General features: G+C 43.8%; 1 protein-coding gene across 4 annotated transcripts in view; it reads left to right on the plus strand.

Moving 5' to 3' along the window:
- Positions 1–17,608, plus strand: part of KIAA1328 (KIAA1328 ortholog) — a 269,075-nt gene that overhangs the window by 217,687 nt on the left and 33,780 nt on the right. For all 4 annotated transcript variants that reach the window (XM_074952292.1, XM_074952291.1, XM_074952290.1 and 1 more), the window contains one exon: positions 12,155–12,263. In XM_074952292.1, the coding sequence (XP_074808393.1) occupies positions 12,155–12,263 (109 nt within the window). The remainder of the gene's footprint in view (positions 1–12,154; positions 12,264–17,608) is intronic.

Here is a 17,608-nt window from a genome sequence, read left to right on the forward strand (position 1 = left end):
TGTGCCTAGTTGTGAACTTTCTGTATATAGTTGTTAGAAATTTGTTAGTTTTATAGTTCCTTAGTGTAGACTTAGTGTTAGTTTGTTAGTCCCGAGCGGGACTTAGCCTAGGGATGGGGCATGCCCCGGTCCCTGGGCTTTAAACTTTGTGTCTGTGGCAAGAAACCCATGCCAGTCAGTGATCCCCATAGATGCTGTTTGAAGTGCTCTGGGGAAACCCACAGTGACAAGTGTTGCATTAGCAAGAGCTTCAGACCTCCTAGCACCACGGTCTCGTTGCAGAGCGCGCCGGCAGCACCGGCCTCAGACTGGAGCCAACTCCCGCTCGCCACCCCGGAGAACGGCAGAGGCACTCGGCACCTAGAAGTGCCATCCACGCCGGAGGCCTTTCAGCTCACGAAGGACATTCTGTCCCTGCCAGCGCTGGCCACGGAGGTGCTCTATCCCAGGGATTAACCTGACTTGGGACCCTTTCAACAGTCCCCATCAGTGTGGAACCATTCCTTGCTGCAGAGGGTGGTCCATCAGCACTCGGACGCAGCACCCGGACGCGGGTCGACTTTCCTGCCAGAGTTCCTGGCATCAGTCCCCGGACTCCAGGCAGCATTCTTCAGACTTGAGGCCCCACAGCCTCGGTCCTGGGAGTGCACGAGCCGCTCTCCCAGCTCACGGCACTGCTCTGAAGGGTCGAAAGGCCGGTCCCCGGAGTCCCGTCGCCAGACCGCTGGTATGGCTCACCGGTATGGTCTTCAACACAGCGGTCTACTCGCTCACATTCCCGCTCCCACTCGATGGAGCAGCATTGCTCGCTGAGCTTAAAGCGTCGATCGCTGGGGTACTGTTGCCAATCCACCAAACGCTGCCAGCAGTCACCAGGATCGCGGCACCGAGAGCCACCACCCTTGTACAGATCCTCAACAGAGGACCGGGGCCAGAGCTGACAGAATCTGGATATACAGATGGCCTCGGCACAGTCCTGGTTCCCTAGACACGTCCCCAACAGCAAGGAGGAGATCCTGCCCGCGGGCAAGGGCCACCCATCAGGGGCACCGGAATTCCCTGCTGGGCCACCAGTGGCAGCTTGGCCCCAATGCCAATGGCCTGCCCCTTGGCAACTCTGGAACCCCTGGGGATTTCCCCAACTATCGCAGGGGCATAGGTTGGCCTCGGGGGCATCCGACAAATGGTCAGTGACAGTCTCCCGCCTGCCCCCTGACTCGGCCGCGAAGTCAGAGCAGGTTCCCCAGGATCAGCCATCCTTGGCTGAGGGTCCCATGGCAGAAGCGGCAGAGTTGGTAGACCCACCTGTACCTGCCTCATCATCATCTTCGCCTGATGAGGCAGAAGCGGGGCCCTCTCACCGAGTTCCCCGGGACGATGCGAAGGGTCACCAGGAGCTCTTGAAGAGGGTCGCCTCAAACCTGGGGCCGGAAGCCAAGGAGCTGGCAGAGCCCTTGGACTTCCTGTTTGATGTCCTGAGTGTGGCAACCCCTGCCAGGGTGGCATTGTCAGTGCATGAGGGAGTGGTGAAAATCGCTAAGGTCCTGTGGCAGACACCTTCCTCCCTGCCCCCAATCTCCAAGCAGGCAGAGCGAAAATACTACGTCCCCTCTAAGGGGTATGAGTATCTTCATACCCATCCTGCCTCAAGCTCCCTGCTTGTATCAGCAGCCAATGAGCACAACAGACAGGGCCAACCGGGATTGACGCCTAACAACAAGGAGGCAAAGAGGCTCCATCTCTTTGGTAGAAAAATGTATACTATGTCCAGCCTCCAGCTGAGAGTGGCCAACCATCAGGCCTTGCTTGGCTGCTATAATTTTAATATCTGGCAGTCCATGGCCAAATTGTCAGACTTGCTGCCAGAGGAACCCAGGAAGGAATTCTTGGTTATCCTCAATGAGGGCAGGTTGGTGGCTAGGGCCCCCTTCCAAGTGGCCTCAGATGTGGCAGACTCTGCAGCCTGAACCATGGCCTCTGCCATTTTGATGAGGTGAGCGTCCTGGTTGCTGTCATCAGGCCTTTTGACTGAGGTTCAACTGTCCATTCAGGACCTCCCGTTCAATGGCCTGGCACTGTTCTCCGAGCAAACAGACAGTAAATGGCCAGGCCTGAAAGACTCTAGGGCTACCTTGCTTACCCTGGGCTTGTACATGCCGGGGCCGGCAGAGAAGCGGTTTAAGTTGCAACAGACCCATAGGTTTGGGAGCCAACCCCGGCCAGAGCCCGTCCATAAGAAGGGCAAGGGCAATAAGCGCCGGCAAGGCCACCAGCCGGCATCCTCTGCTCACTCGAGCTCCACCCGTAACCAACCGAATGGGAAGCAGACATTTTGAGGGTGCGCTCGAGGGCAACCTTCCAGCTTGTGTCCTGGATCCTGCTCTCCTGTTATTTTCCAACCACCTGTCCCTCTTCCTCCGTGCCTGGGCCTCTGTAGCATCGGACCAGTGGGTCCTCAGCACAATATCAGGGATATACCCTACAGTTTATTTCTATCCCCTCACCCCTCTCCCCATCCCTCTTCAGGTACCCTTCTCATGAGAATCTGCTCGCTCAGGAGGTCCAAGGCCTTCTGCGGGTGGGAGCCATGGAGGAAGTCCCGCTGCATTTAAGGGGCAAAGGGTTTTATTCCCGTTATTTTTTAAGGCCAGAGGGGGTCTACAGCCTGTCCTTGACCTGAGGAACCTCAAGAAGTTGAAGTTTTGCATGGTCTCCCTGGCCTCCATCATTCCTTCCCTGGATCCGGGAAACTAGTATGCTGCCCTTGATTTGAAAGACGCTTACTTTCACGTATTGATATTCTACAGTCACAGATGGTTCCTACGTTTCTTTTGTAATGAATAAAGGGTATTTAGAGTATTATATACCAATGCTGTGTCCGGTATCTGCCAGCTCCCCATCCCGTAGGGAGACCTCTATTGCAGGTCTAACATGTGGTGGAGAATGTGGAGTGGGGAGAGATATTAAGGAGTGCCAGATTTTGAGACGGGGTCTTAAAGTGTTGGGGGAGTCCTTATTTAAGACTAATACTGGTAACTTCTTATTTAAAAAATTTGTGAGAAAAAAAAGTGTGAAAAAATAACAAAAACACTCGGTATAATAATGTTTAAAACGTTGTTTAAGAAGAGAAGTATGGGGTGGAAGAGGCACCCCGGTGGACTAAAGTTAAAGTCCCTTCTGTGTTAGAGAAGGAGATTATTGCATTTGGGACATGCCCTTGAATGGAAGGTGCAGTGGAACCAGATGTAATATTTGATATCTTAAAAAACATGTTTAAGAAATATGTACAGCTGTACAAGCCTAATTTCAGTAAAAAGCAAACGGCCATAGTATGGCTGTAGTGGCAAGTTGTAAAAAAGGCAATTGCATATAGGGGGAAGTCTGTGCAAAGTTACAAACATTAAAAGAGAATTTTAAAACTTGCCAGAAAAATTTGGAGCAGGAAGTGAGGCAGGCGCAAATAATGCAAACTCAGTTAAAACAAATGGGAAAGCAAAATAATTTTTTTTTAAAAGAATGATGGGTTGAAAAAAGATTAAAGCAGACAAAAATGAATTAGACCATCAAGTAATAAAAATGAAACAGTTAATTCAAAATTTAACTAAGAAAAAGGAAGATGAGATTGGAAGCGTTTCTCAAGTTGGTGCTAGAAAACTATAGCAGCATTAAAAAAGAAAGTAAAAATACAGAAGCTGCAAGTTGCAGTTGTGTGTCAAAAAAAATTGTGGGTTTTTTTAATTTGAATTCCAATAATATTTGGTATGAAAAGGATCTGTGAGGAGGTCAGGAGAAAAGGGAATTTGACCAACCTTGAGAGGGACTTTATACTAAGTTTAGAAAAAAAATAAGAAACTGGCTGGGAAAGCCTAAGCCAGAAAAGTCTGTAGCAGTAAAAGATCAACCATTAAGAATGCAGCTGGGAAAATACAGTCAGAGCAAACATAAATAATTCCTACGAGTTCGTCAGACTTACAGTTGATGGTAAAGTAATTAGGCCCAGTAAATATAAAAAATTTAGCTACATGGCTAGTACAGTGGGCAGAGTTAGGAGGAACAGAAAATTTAAATATAAGTAAATCTTATAGGTTAATCAGGGCAGCTACCGCTGGAGAGATTAGATAGGCAGTAGATCGAGCGAAAAATGCTTTGGACAGGCAGCCTGAAGCACACCAACTAATACCTCAATTTATTATGCTGTTAGAAAAAGAGAGAGGTCAAAGACCCATAAAGGTGTTATCCAGGGCAGATTACATAAAGCCTGAAAATTCACCGAGAAATTACCTGTTAAAAAAAATAACATTAAAATTATTGGCTGAAAAAATACAACTGGTGACTAATCCCAGGGCGAAGGTCGCCAGACATGTCACAGCTAATTCTTTGATGGCAGTTGATTTGAATCAGATGGAATTTTGAAATAATGTGTTTTAAGGATTGAACAAAAATGTATGAGCAATATCTACTAATTTGGTAAACCAAGCAGCCCAGGATGAGAAGTTAACTGTTATGGATGCACTGGAGCACTGGATAGTATGCCAACAAATAATACAAGGGGAAAGCCAGGTAAAAGAATTAAAACCCAAAGTATCTTTTATTAAAGCAATAGCATATTCAAATGAAAGTGCTTATAAATCAGAATACTGTTTAAAAAAAAAAAAAAAAGGCTGTGGTAAAGGACAAAACACCCCGCTCCAAGGAAGTAGAGGGTGGAATAATCAAAATAAACCCCAGAAAAAAGTAAATGTAATTCGAAATATTGCTTGGAGGTATTTGAAATTAAGGGAAGTAGATATTAATAAGTACAATGGAAAACGTACTAATAAATAATCAAAAAAACGCAAAGAATAAAAGAAAACAGGTAGAGAGTGGGGTAGTAAAAAATTGTGTTGAGTGCATTATATTTTAGAAAGAAAAAAATAATGCCGGAGCTCAAGTGAAGATAAAAACAGTTAGTGTAAGTATTTAAAATAATACAGCCGGAAGCATCGGACATTATTCCTATGGAATAATGGCCATGGCTTCAATGTTAAGAATCCTTATAATTCAAAAAGGGCATAAATATGGTTTTTGGCTTTTATGTTTTTTTAATATTTGAAAAAATTTAGGGGGGTGTGTGTGTATGTATATGTGTATATATATATATATATATATATATATATATATATATATATATATATATATATATATATATATATATATATATATAAAGCACCTCTAGAATAAAGGTATAAATAAAAAAAATACATTTGACTATTTATGGGACAAAATAAAAAAACAAACAAACAGAAAAAATAAACATTTTAATCCACAATGGCCAAATATTAAAATTTAAATTTTGGGGGGCAATTTCTCATTGTTATTATATTTTTAAAGAATGGTCTCCTAGTTTCATAGTTCTTCTATATTTTATGCTACATCCTATTGTAATATTATTTGCATGAATAATTTTGTTAACCTTTATTATGCTATGTTTATACTGCCAAATAAAAAAGCAAGAAGTTTTGGAGCAAGTAATATATAAAATTAAATTGCTTGCAAAATTATAAAGTAATACATGATTAATGCCATTAATTATTGTATCAAGAGGGGGAATGTTGGGATATATATATTAATATATCCATGTAATATGTTATAGGTCCTTGAGGCCTGGTATGAATGACACATGTTTGACATAAATATGTGCGTTGCAAGTTGGCAACCAAAGAAAGAACTTAAGATCAAGGACTATTAGAACTATTTGTCCAAAAACAATCTTATGTACTGAGAAAAATAAGGAAAATCAGCAGAAAAGGAAACACCACCAGCTGGAGTAATATAAAATTTTATAACAACTGGAGGAAATGGCATGCCTTGGATTATGGCGGCCCACCCAGAATTGTCTCTTTAAAATTGAGTCAGTAAAAGGCCTAGTAAACAAAGGCAAAAAACCGATGATGCAACAAAATGAACTATAAATGGTTACCTCTGACTTCTGCAAATCGAAGTCATTTATTAATCCAAAGCCCTGTGTGGCTATAGATGTGGTTTTCACCCTCTCCCCCCCCAACCCCCACCCATTTTATAATCTTATGATCAAAAGAAATCTCGGCTGGCTATCGGGACTGTTCTGAACTTTGGACTCTGGTATAGTATGTTTGGGGTGTAAATGTAAAGTAAATAAGTTTGTTTTGTAATCAATAAAGAACATTTAAAGTATTATATACCAACACTGCCTGCTCCCCATCCCATAGGAAAACCTCTATTGCGGGTCTAACAATGGGTCCTCATCCCAGTCCTCTCCAGGCTAACGGGTTTCCCCTTGGAGCCCATGGCTTCTTGTTCCCTTTCTCATTTGTTGTGGAAGGTTGCACTTACCTCAGCGAGGCATATATCTGAGATCAAAACCCTCACATCGGAGCCCTCACATCGGAGCCACCATACGTGCTGTTCTACAAAGACAAGGTCCAGCTGCGGCCCTATCCAGCTTTCCTGCGTAATGTGGTGTCGCATTTCTATGTTAACCAGGATATCTTCCTCCCAGTGTTCTGTCCTAAGCTGCACTGGCCCAATGAGGAAAGGCGGCTGCATACTCTGGATTTCTGGCACGCCCTGACATTCTACCTGGAGCGCACCAAGCCCTTCCATAGATCGACCTAGCTCTTTATTGCAGTCGCTGACAGGATGAAGAGCCTTCTGGAGTCTTCTCAGAGGATTTTGAATTGGATCACCACCTGCATCCGCACTTGTTATGAGTTGGCGCAGGCTGTGCCTCTACCGATAGTGAAGGCTCACTCAACTAGGGCGCAGGCATCTTTGGCTGCCTTCCCGGAGCACGTCCCTATCCAGGGTAACTGCAGGGCCACGACACGGTCTTCGGTACATACGTTCACGACGCATTATGCCATCACTCAGCAGGCCAGAGATGACGCTGGCTTCATCAGAGCTGTGTTGCAATCAACAAATCCATGAACTCCTACCCGCCTCCCATGGTACTGCTTCAGAGTCACCTACAATGGAATGGACATGAACAAGCACTCGAAGAAGAAAAGACAGTTACCTGTTCATAACTGCTGTTCTTCGAGATGTGTTACTCATGTCCATTCCAAGACCCGCCCTCCTTCCCCACTGTTGGAGTTTCCGGCAAGAAGGAACTGAGGGTGGGGGGAGCCGGCAGTGCCCCTTATACCGGTGCATAGACGTACCACTCCAGAGGGCGCCAGAGCCGGTCCCCTACAGATACCACTGAGGGGAAAACTTCCAGCACCAGTGCACGAGCGCACACACACCTACAATGGCATGGACATGAGCAACACATCTCAATGAACAACAGTTACAAAAAGGTAACTGTCTTTTTCTTTGCTGCCCTGTCTTATCGCTACAAGCCCTGACTCAGTATATTCACATTTAATTCGCAGACGTGTTCTCTATTTCTAGATCTGTTAATATTTTTACACTCAGATCTTTCAGCAGGCCCTCGTGAAGCTGTATTGATGACCTTTGGTTCTCTGTATTTTTCTTTTTAGTGCAGTTAGTCTAACTTGCCTTGAATGCAGCAGCGGCAACAGATTCACATGGCTATGATGTAGTCACGGTGGTTTGTAGAATGGACTTCCACCTTTAGCAGTCCCGTGCAAGCTTTCTTCCTTCGGCAAGAGTCTATATGGAAGGATGTAGGCTTCTTAAATCCCTGAAAACTGCATTTTCCAACCTCATTCATGGTCAGCCGCATGCTTCGCTTCACTTTGACCTCAGCTCTATAAGCCTTCTGTAAAACCGTATCATCTTCTGTTCATTGGACATGACTCCGCCATTGCGGTCATCTTGTTCTCAGCTGGTGCAAGGCTGTAACTTGACAGGATTGTCTGAACATCTTTGTTTGTGACAAAGTCAAACCAACAAATGTTAAGAATACATCATAATTTCTTACACTGAAATCTGTTTAGTTTCCTCTCCTCAGCTGTTTTTAATGGCCATGTTTCTGCCCCATATAACAGTCATTATCACTCGCTCGTTGAATGCTTGTATCTTAGTTGTCACACAGACATCCCACAGCCCAAGCAGATGTGCTTTGAAGTGCTGAAATGCCATTGATATGAGACTGATCCACCAAGTGACTTTCTTTGGATATAAACCCTCCTGCTGTCAACCAACGACCCAGATAGATAAAACTATTCAGCCATTCAGCGTCCTTGCCATCTACATGCAGTGCTGGCAGGTCACTGGTTTCCATTTTATAGGAGGTATGTATAGCTTTGGTTTTATCACCATTGATCTAAATCCCATAGATTCTGCAGTTTTTCACAGCTCTTCCAGCTGTAGCTGGACAGTAGTCTCTCCAAGTAAGTTAATGTCTTCTGCATACTTGAGATGAATCTGTAAATCTCACATCTTCAACTTTGGCCTCTATCAGCTTTGTCATCAGACAGTCTATTACAACATTAAATAAAGTAGGTGAGAGAACTCATTCTTTGGTGTACTCCTGATTTTACTGAAAACCAGTTTGTAATGCAACCGTTGACCTCATACAGCTACGTGTACCGCAATACAGTTCCTCCACTAGGCACACTAAATCCTCAGGCACTGCAAACTGGCATAGCAGTATCCACAGGGCTGATTGATTGATTGGAGTCAAAGGCAGCTGCAAAGGTCTATAAACGCAATGTTAACTTCCTTTTGTCGCTCTAGTCGTTTTTCACTAATGTTCTACAGAACGTATATAGCATGGATTGTAAATCGACCTGGATGGAAACCACTCTGGTTGTCTGTCTCTCATTTCTGGGTTGAGACTGTATTTCAGTCAGTTCAGTAGAATGATCATAAACCTTCTCTGGGACTGACAGCGGTGATATTCCCCTTTAATTTGAGCAAGCTGATTGCTCTCCTTTTTTAAAAAAGGGAATGATGCAGCCCCTTTTCCAATATTCTGGAATGTGGCAGGTTTCCTAAACTTTTAAGAGAACTATGGAGCCAGTGAACTAAATCCAAGCTTCCATTCTTTAGCAGTTCTGATGAAATATTGTCAAGAGCGGGTACTTTATCATTTCGTAACTGTTTGACTACAGGCATCACTATGCCTTGTTATGCAGTGAGAATAAAATGCTTCAGTCTTCTCCTACGCTGAAATATTAATACTTTTTCTCACATTCATTGGGTTTCTTTATTTCCTCAGTGTTGTTTTCTCAAAATCTAATACTCTTGTGCCACTATTCTGTGAAGTTTTTCTTGTTGTCTGTTGATTCACATGATTTGTTTTCTCATGTTTGAAATTCAACTCTACTAATTGTGCATAGGCTTGGAGATCATTTGTTTCAGCATGTATGTCTCTATGGGTATGGGATAGCTTCTTGGTGCCATCTGCAAAATCAGAGTTCTCTAACTTCTCTGTGGAAGTCCATTCTATGCCCCTGTTCTGCGGTCTTAATAATGCTTTCTGGGACTGACATAGAAGAGGTTTGATATTTAACATATCTTGGCAATAGATATTTGACATATCTTGGTGGAACAGCTGGAGACATTAAAGCCAGAATAGTGAAAGCCAGACATGCCTTTGCAGCTCTAAAGCCAAGCTAGAGAAATAGAAATCTTGCCCTCCAAACTAAACTTGGAATATTTAACACCATTGTAAAGTCAGTCTTACTATATGGTGCTGAGACTTGGAGGCTTATTAAGACCTGTGACAAAGTTCCTCCTCTGCCTTGGTGGGTCCTGCGCTTATTGGCGGATTTGCTCGCCTAAGAGGTTCACAGCAGCCTTCAGTTTGGCCACCTTCGTGGCTCAAATCTGCCATTCACTCAGTTAGCCTCATCACTGGCCAGCATGGGGAAAAGGAACAAGAACAATCCCCACAGTCTCTGCTGATCCACCTAGTGGATCGGGGGAACAGGCCAGAGACCTTCCCCTATGGTGGAACCCACAGTCCAGGTCAACTCTTCCGGTATCAAGTAGGGAGTTGGAGGGATGGGGGGAACCCGGGCCCCCCTTCTACTCCGGGGTCCAGCCCAGGGTCCTGTGGATTGCAGCTGTCTACAGTGGCTCCTGTAACAGCTGTGTGATAGCTACAACTCCCTGGGCTACTTCCCCATGGCCTCCTCCCAACACCTTCTTTATTCTCATCACAGGACCTTCCTCCTGATGTCTGGTAATGCTTGTACTTCTCAGTCTTTCAGTAGTTCGCCTTCTCACTCTCAGCTCTTCTTGCTCCTCTTGCTCCCAGCTCATCGCACGCACACCACAAACTGAAGTGAGCTCCTTTTGAAACCCAGGTGCCCTGATTAGCCTGCCTATCTTAATTGATTCTGGCAGCTTCTTGTTTGGCTGCAGGAGTTCTAATCAGCCTGTCTGCCTTAATTGTTTCCAGAAAGTTCCTGATTGTTCTGGAACCTTCCCTGGTTACCTTACCCAGGGAAAAGGGACCTACTTAACCTGGGGCTAATATATCTGCCTTCTATCACTCTCCTGTAGCCATCTGGCCTGACCCTGTCACAGACCTTACTATCTAAACTCCAAGTTTTCATAAATAGCTGCCTTAGACAAATCCTTAATATCAGATAGAAGAAATCACAAAGAACTCTGGAGGAGGATGAAACAGAAACAGATAGGACAGAAAATTATGGAACGAAAATAGAGATGGCTAGGACATACATGGAGGAGAGACAGATATTGAGCTGGAACCCCCAGGACAAGAAATGATGAGGTAGACGAAGGATAACATGGGAAGACACAGTAGAAGCAAAAGTGAAAGCCATCAGAACGACACTGGAAAACACCAACTCTGCAGCAGGAGACCAGCAAAGATGGAAGGCAGTGGCGAAGGCCCTGTTTCCTCATGGAATAGAAAGGTATAAGAGAGAGGAAGAGAGAGACTGTTCTGTGAACCTGTTTCTAAACATGTTTTATTCAACAAGGGCAAGCAAGAGGTCCTCAGTCTTTTTTTGTGGATGCACCTTTTACCATGGATGGTGGTCCCAAGTTGCTGGGGCACCTGGTTAACATGCATTGCCGTGGTAATTTTAAGAATTCTTTGAGCAGTAATTAACTGTTTGTTAAGTTGGGGATTCTTACCACTCAGTGCTAACACACAGTGTAGTAGAGTGAAGCTGGAGGAACTTTATTTTTTTTAAGCAACCACCAAAACACTAATACAATTTTTCTTATGATAGGACTTTGTGTGTGTGTGTGTGTGTGCGCGTGCGTGTGCGCGCATATTTGAACCCTCAGAACATTTTCAAATAATGTTGAGTCTCACTGGCATCTAGAAAACTATGAAAATTCAGTATTAGCTGAAATTCCATCATTGATTTCTCATTATGATTTCAGCACATATGACAGGTAATATTACCCATTGTTCAGAAAGCTCTAAAATACTTAGGTGCAATGGTGATACTTAATAGTCAGGCTTCTAATTTTTGCTGACACTTGGTGGTTGTCACATATTTAATGTTTGGTTAGGCAGTGTTTAGTGCTGAGAGCAGGGACACTTGCAGTCAGAATGTATAGGAATTGCCATACAGGATTAGACCAGTGGTCCATCTAGTCCAATAGCCTGTCATGTATTCCTAGCTTTGCCACCAACTTTCTGTGCAGACTCACTTAACTTTAATTTACCCATTTAGAAATAATCCTTACCAGTAATCCTTACCAACTTCACAAGGGTGCTGTGGGGAGCTAATCATTGTTAGTGGTGCTCTAATGAAAGGCATTGTAGTAAGCTAAGTGCACAATGTTGTTACCTTTTTGGGAGGGAAGGAGAGAGGGACAGACCAAGAGTTTTGTGGTTTTGGATTCATATATTCTCATGGTTATACTTAAAAAGAAGACAAGGAAAATGTAACTTCTTGTGGAAGCTCATGAGAGCTTTCAACTAAAATTGGCACGGTGGACATTCCAAGCCGTGATGGCAATGCAAGTCTGTCAAACTTTGGAAACATGGTAGTAATGTACAGACTGCAATGGATGGCATATTATGAAAATATCATTCAGCATGATCCTGAAAATGTATTTTATGCACAGCACCTGTCAGCTGGTAACAAATCCTTTGGTTGCTGTCTCACTGTATATACAGTACCCTGAAGAGTGCCACAACTTTTGGGCCTTATGTAATAATGCAAACAGTGAAGGAGCTGTCCAAAACTTTCCAGCCTCTAATACCCAGCTTGATTGCCTCTTCTCCTTTCCACAGGGACAGCGTCAGGATCTAGAAAGGATGCAGCTACATCTCCTGTACTGACAGGCAGCAGAAAAGAGCTTGTAACCACAGCTACATCACCAATCCAGCATGACACATCACGGTAAGCTGCTGGGTAATCTCTGGTTTAAGATTCTGCAAAGGCAACCATCATATTGCCCAAGATGCAGGGAAGTGGCTGAGTTTCTGTGATATTTCATGTTAACGCAAGGTGGATAATATAAACTAAAAACTGCCATGTCCTTTGACATTTATAGTAAGCCTTAAATTGCTTGTTAGAATAAGAAAAGCAGGAATATGCCAAGTTCTAACGTTTTAATTTTACTTGAATTTTGACCAGAAGGTATTTTAAGTTCCAAGTCCTGACATTAAATACATTTGTAAATAGTTTAAAGGGATGGCATTAACCCTGGTTAGGTTTTAAATCCACTTGAAGATTTTAATACCCCTCCCCCTCATATTTTTTCCAATGACATTTCTTTTAAAATATTTTGTAGAAATGTTATTTTGTGTTTAATGACCAGCTACAAAATCATATTAAGTCAGCAATTCCTGATTATACTATACATCAGCTATAAAGGCTTTGGGAGAGCAGCATTATCCCTCTTATTCCAAAGAAAAAGAAGAAAGCTGAATTGTCGTTACCCTTGTTGGACTGAAAAACAACTTTGCCTTTTTGGGGGATTACAATCCTAGTCGTGAGTATTTAAAAAAAAATAAAAAAATACACCCCACGCTTACACTTTGTTTCAACAAAATCTTTAGTTAAACTAAATGAGTCAGTGTATGGTACTACAGGAATATACAGTGTTATAGAATTCTAGTTTGATTGCTCTGTGCAACAGATGAATAAAATGTAGGACACAGTTCCCAAGAAGAGTTAAAAATTACTTGAAGAAACTAAAGGGCTTGGCAGCTGAATCAGTGTTTAATTTTTTTTTTTAACCCAATGGACTAAATTCTGTATCATCCCTACATTCTTGGCAGAGGCTGGCAGTTCATCCTATCTTCTGAGGAAACTTGTGACATATAATAGGTGAAAAACTATTATTATTATTACAAATTTGTACTTATTCAGTAACGTAAACAACATTTTTTTTCTTTTGGAAAAAAAAGGATGATATTTCTGGAAGGATATAAAACCTAGACAGATAGAAGGGTTCTGCTTTCCACAACTACATGTTTAAACAAACAAACAAAAAAGCACAAAACTGCAATAAAGCATTATCTTCAGAAGCCAACATTGTCTAATGATGAGTGTCTGTGAGATATTGTTGGGTATTTTCTAGTGGCAATTTAGAAACAAGGCTGAAACTCTCCGACAAGCAATGAGGAGAAGGTATAAGAAAACTATACTGTAGAAAATTATACTGTAGAAATCAAGTCGAACAGAAAAAGGAATCTGATTGAAAACAAGAGAAGGTCCATACTAACCGCATGGGAGCATAAAATAATCATTGAGATATAACATTAAAAATTATGTCACATACAGGAAGCGATCAGTCAAATAAATCTGATTAGTCAATCGTCATATTAGTGAATAAAAAAATCTGACAAATTCCAGGCTTCTCTATGATCTTTGCTTTTCTCTGTCTCTGTTGGTACTTGTGTAAGTGTAATTGACCAGGTTAAACAGCCATGTTGTGCTTTTCCTTACTCCTGGGCTTCTCTAATTGAAAATGGTAAATGGACAAGTGTTTCTGTGGAGGCCTAAAGCTGACTTTATTCTTCATCAAAAAACCCCTGCATGCATAGTCTAAATTTATCACTGAATGATTACAAGCTCAGACTGCAAGTTTAACTCACTAAATTAATCAATATTGAGAATTATAGCTCTTTTATGCCACGAAAGTTAAGGGTCTGTCAGCATGTTTTTTATAATCCACAATTTGAGAGATTAAGTTTAACTACAACCGTTTTCTTGGGACTGAAACTTGCTGTACAAAGCCTGAGCCGAAGAACATATTTAATTAATCTGCAGTAGATGTAATCTAATTACTTTTCACTATTTAAACTTATAGGGGCTAATTCAGTTCAGGTTTATGCCAGCCCTAACTAGCATAAATTCTGGCATAGGGCAGCTACGGTAGAAAATCTGCCAGGAACAAAATGTTAGAAAGTGTCTGCAACCTCCCTGCCAATGAGGGGCACAAGCTTGCTAGCTCAGCTTCAGAAAATGGGGGACGCTGGTTGGATAAGTAGCCATGGCTAGGGTGGCTAGAAGATGTGCTGGTTCTGTAGCCTCTCTGGGTGGTGTTCCACAGGAGCTCTCATTGGGTGTTAAATCTACCTCCCCTGAGAAAGACAGTGGTACTACCTCCTGCCTTCACTGTGAATGAATCACCCCGGGACAAAAAGGGTGGAGTGAAACTGGCGGTAGGTGTTAGAAATAGAGGTGTTGTGTTTTGAGATGCTTAATAGTCTTAATTCTAGATGCCAAAGATTTGTCTTCCAGAATGAACATTAATAAGCTACTTTTAAGGGGTATTAGATGGACCCTGTTTCGGTATCTGAGATATTGACATCGGAAAGTAGCTCACATGCATGCCTGCCATGGCACAGCGTGGTGTGTTAAATTTAAACTACTTGCAAGTCAGGTGTTTGCATCTGTGCAAATGTTTCAAGGTTTGGTTCACAGCAGGTATGGGAAGCTTTTCTGTTGCATATCCTGAAGTTTTTAAACCCTGGTTGATGCAGGCTTGGCTTTCACTGCAAACCCATAAACAAGGTTCAGGTTGGGCAGACTCTAACAAGGGGCTAGTGGCCTTATTGGAAGAAGAGTGAACCCTGTTCCTGTCCTAAGAGCATAATTTCTCTGCCTGCTGTAAAGTATCATCCTCTCAGGTGGCCAGGAGTGAGTGCAGAATCTGTTCACTCCTCTCACTCCCTTCTTCTTTTCCAGAGGCAAGACAGTATTTTTGGCTGTGACCTGCAAGGAAATGTCAGTAGGGAAGGAAGCCCTGAAATAGAGGCTATGACCTTTATTAAACCTCATATCACAATCCTAATTTTACATTTTCCACTACAGAGTTTTGTTGATGCATGTTACGCCAACAATCAAAAACTGGTCTAATTACATAGCTTGTGCATATTCACACAATGCTCCTGTCAGCAGAGCACATCCATGGATGGTGCTCTAGCATCAACAAAGAGAACAGTGCACTGTGGGTAGCTATTCTACTGTGCTACTCGCCACCTTCTGCGGCTAAGAGTTGTGGGAAGGCGGAATGGATCACCATGCATCCTGGGTGCGTGCTCAATGTCCCATGGTGCAGTTTTTTCCATCCCATAGAAGCATAGAAGATTAGGGTTAGAAGAGACCTCAGGAGGTTATCTAGTCCAACCCCCTGCTCAAAGCAGGACCAACCCCAACTAAATCATCCCAGCCAGGGCTTTGTCAGGCTGGGCCTTAAAAACCTCTAAGGATGGAGATTCCACCCCACCCCCTACGTAACCCATTCCAGTGCTTCACAATCCTCCTAGTGAAATACTTTTTCCTAATATCCAACCTAGACCTCCCCACTGCAACTTGAGACCATTACTCCTTGTTCTGTCAACTGCCACCACTGAGAACAGCCTCACTCTTTGGAACTTCTTTGGAACCCCCCTTCAGGTAGTTGAAGGCTACTATCAAGTCCCCCCTCACTCTTCTCTTCTGCAGACTAAGCCCAGTTCCTTCAGCTTCTCCTCATAACTCATGTGCCCCAGCCCCCTAATGATTTTCATTGCCCGCCGCTGGACTCTCTCCAATTTGTCCACATCCTTTCTGTAGTGGGGGGGCCCAAAACTGGACGCAGTACTGCAGATGTGGCCTCACCAGTGCCGAATACAGGGGAATAGTCACTTCCCTTGATCTGCTGTCAATGCTCCTACTAATGCAGCCCAATATGCCATTAGCCTTCTTGGCAACAAGGGAACACTGTTGACTCATATCCAGCTTCTTGTCCACTGTAAGCCCCAGGTCCGTTTCTGCAGAACTGCTGCTTAGCCAGTCGGTCCCCAGCCTGTAGCAGTGCATGGGATTCTTCCTTCCTAAGTGCAGGACTCTGCACTTGTCCTTGTTGAACCTCATCAGATTTCTTTTGGCCCAATCCTCCAATTCGTCTAGGTAACTCTGGACCCTATCCCTACCCTCCAGCATATTTACCTCTCCCCCCAGCTTAGTGTCATCCACAAACTTGCTGAGGATGCAATCCATCCCATCATCCAGATCATTAATGAAGAAGTTGAACAAAACTGGCCCCAGGACCAACCCTTGGGGCACTCCGCTTGATACCGGCTGCCAACTAGACATCGAGCCGTTGATCACTACCCATTGAGCCCAATGATCTAGCCAGGTTTCTATCTGCCTTATAGTCCATTCAGCCAATCCATACTTTTTTAATTTGCAGGCAAGAATACTGGTGGGGACCGTATCAAAAGCTTTGCTAAAGTCAAGATATATCATGTCCATCACTTTCCCCATATCCACAGTTATCTCACCCTAGAAGGCAATCAGTTCGGTCAGGCATGACTTGCCCTTGGTGAATCCATGTTGACTGTTCCTGATCACCTCCTCTCCTCCATCATTCTACAGGCGTCTGACTGTGTTTCACGACATTTTTCTATTACCCTTGTTTACAGTGCACCCACCATCTCTGTCTGAAAGGATGGATCCTGCATTGCTTTCTACTTTTGTGGTCACTTATGAACGCATGGTGGCTGGTCATGCAGTGTATAATGAGCACCCAATCTGAACTGGAATCAGAAGTGCCTTACATGCTGTGTGACGTGGGAAGAAACACCGCTAGATTACTTTTGGCACTCACGGAGCAGTTGCACATTGTGGACTGTTGCTTTTGGGCTTGGGAAACAAGCCCTGAGTGGTGGGATCACATCATTCTGCAGGTTTGGGATGAGGAGCAGTGGCTGCAGAACTTTTGGATGAGGAAAGGCGCCTTGCTGGAACTGTGTGCAGAGCTCTCCCCAGCACTGGACACCAGAATGAGAGCTGCCTTCTCGGTGGAGAAGCGCGTGGCGATTGCTGTGTGGAAGCTAGCAACTCCAGACTGCTACCGGTCAGTCACGAATCAGTTTGAAGTCAGGCCGTCCACTGCTGGGACTGCATTAATGCAAGGATGCAGAGCCATTAATCGCATCCTCCTACGAAGGACTGTGACTCTTGGCAATGTGCATGAAATAGTGGATGGCTTTGCAGCAGTGGGATTCCCTAACTGTGGCAGGGTGATAGATGGCATGTATGTCCCAGTTTTGGCCCTGGACCATCCTGCAACAGAGTACATTAATAGAAAGGGGTACTTCTCTATGGTATTGCAGGCATTTGTGGTCTTGCAATAAAAAAAATGGTCCTGACTCGCAGTACCACCAGATGACTCTGCCGTGTGGTCTGCATCGTCCTCCAACTTGACCTCCTCGTCCATGACTTCGTTCTCAGGGTTGAGTCCACTG

Source organism: Natator depressus, chromosome 5, assembly GCF_965152275.1.
Source record: "Natator depressus isolate rNatDep1 chromosome 5, rNatDep2.hap1, whole genome shotgun sequence".
NCBI lineage: Eukaryota > Metazoa > Chordata > Testudines > Cheloniidae > Natator > Natator depressus.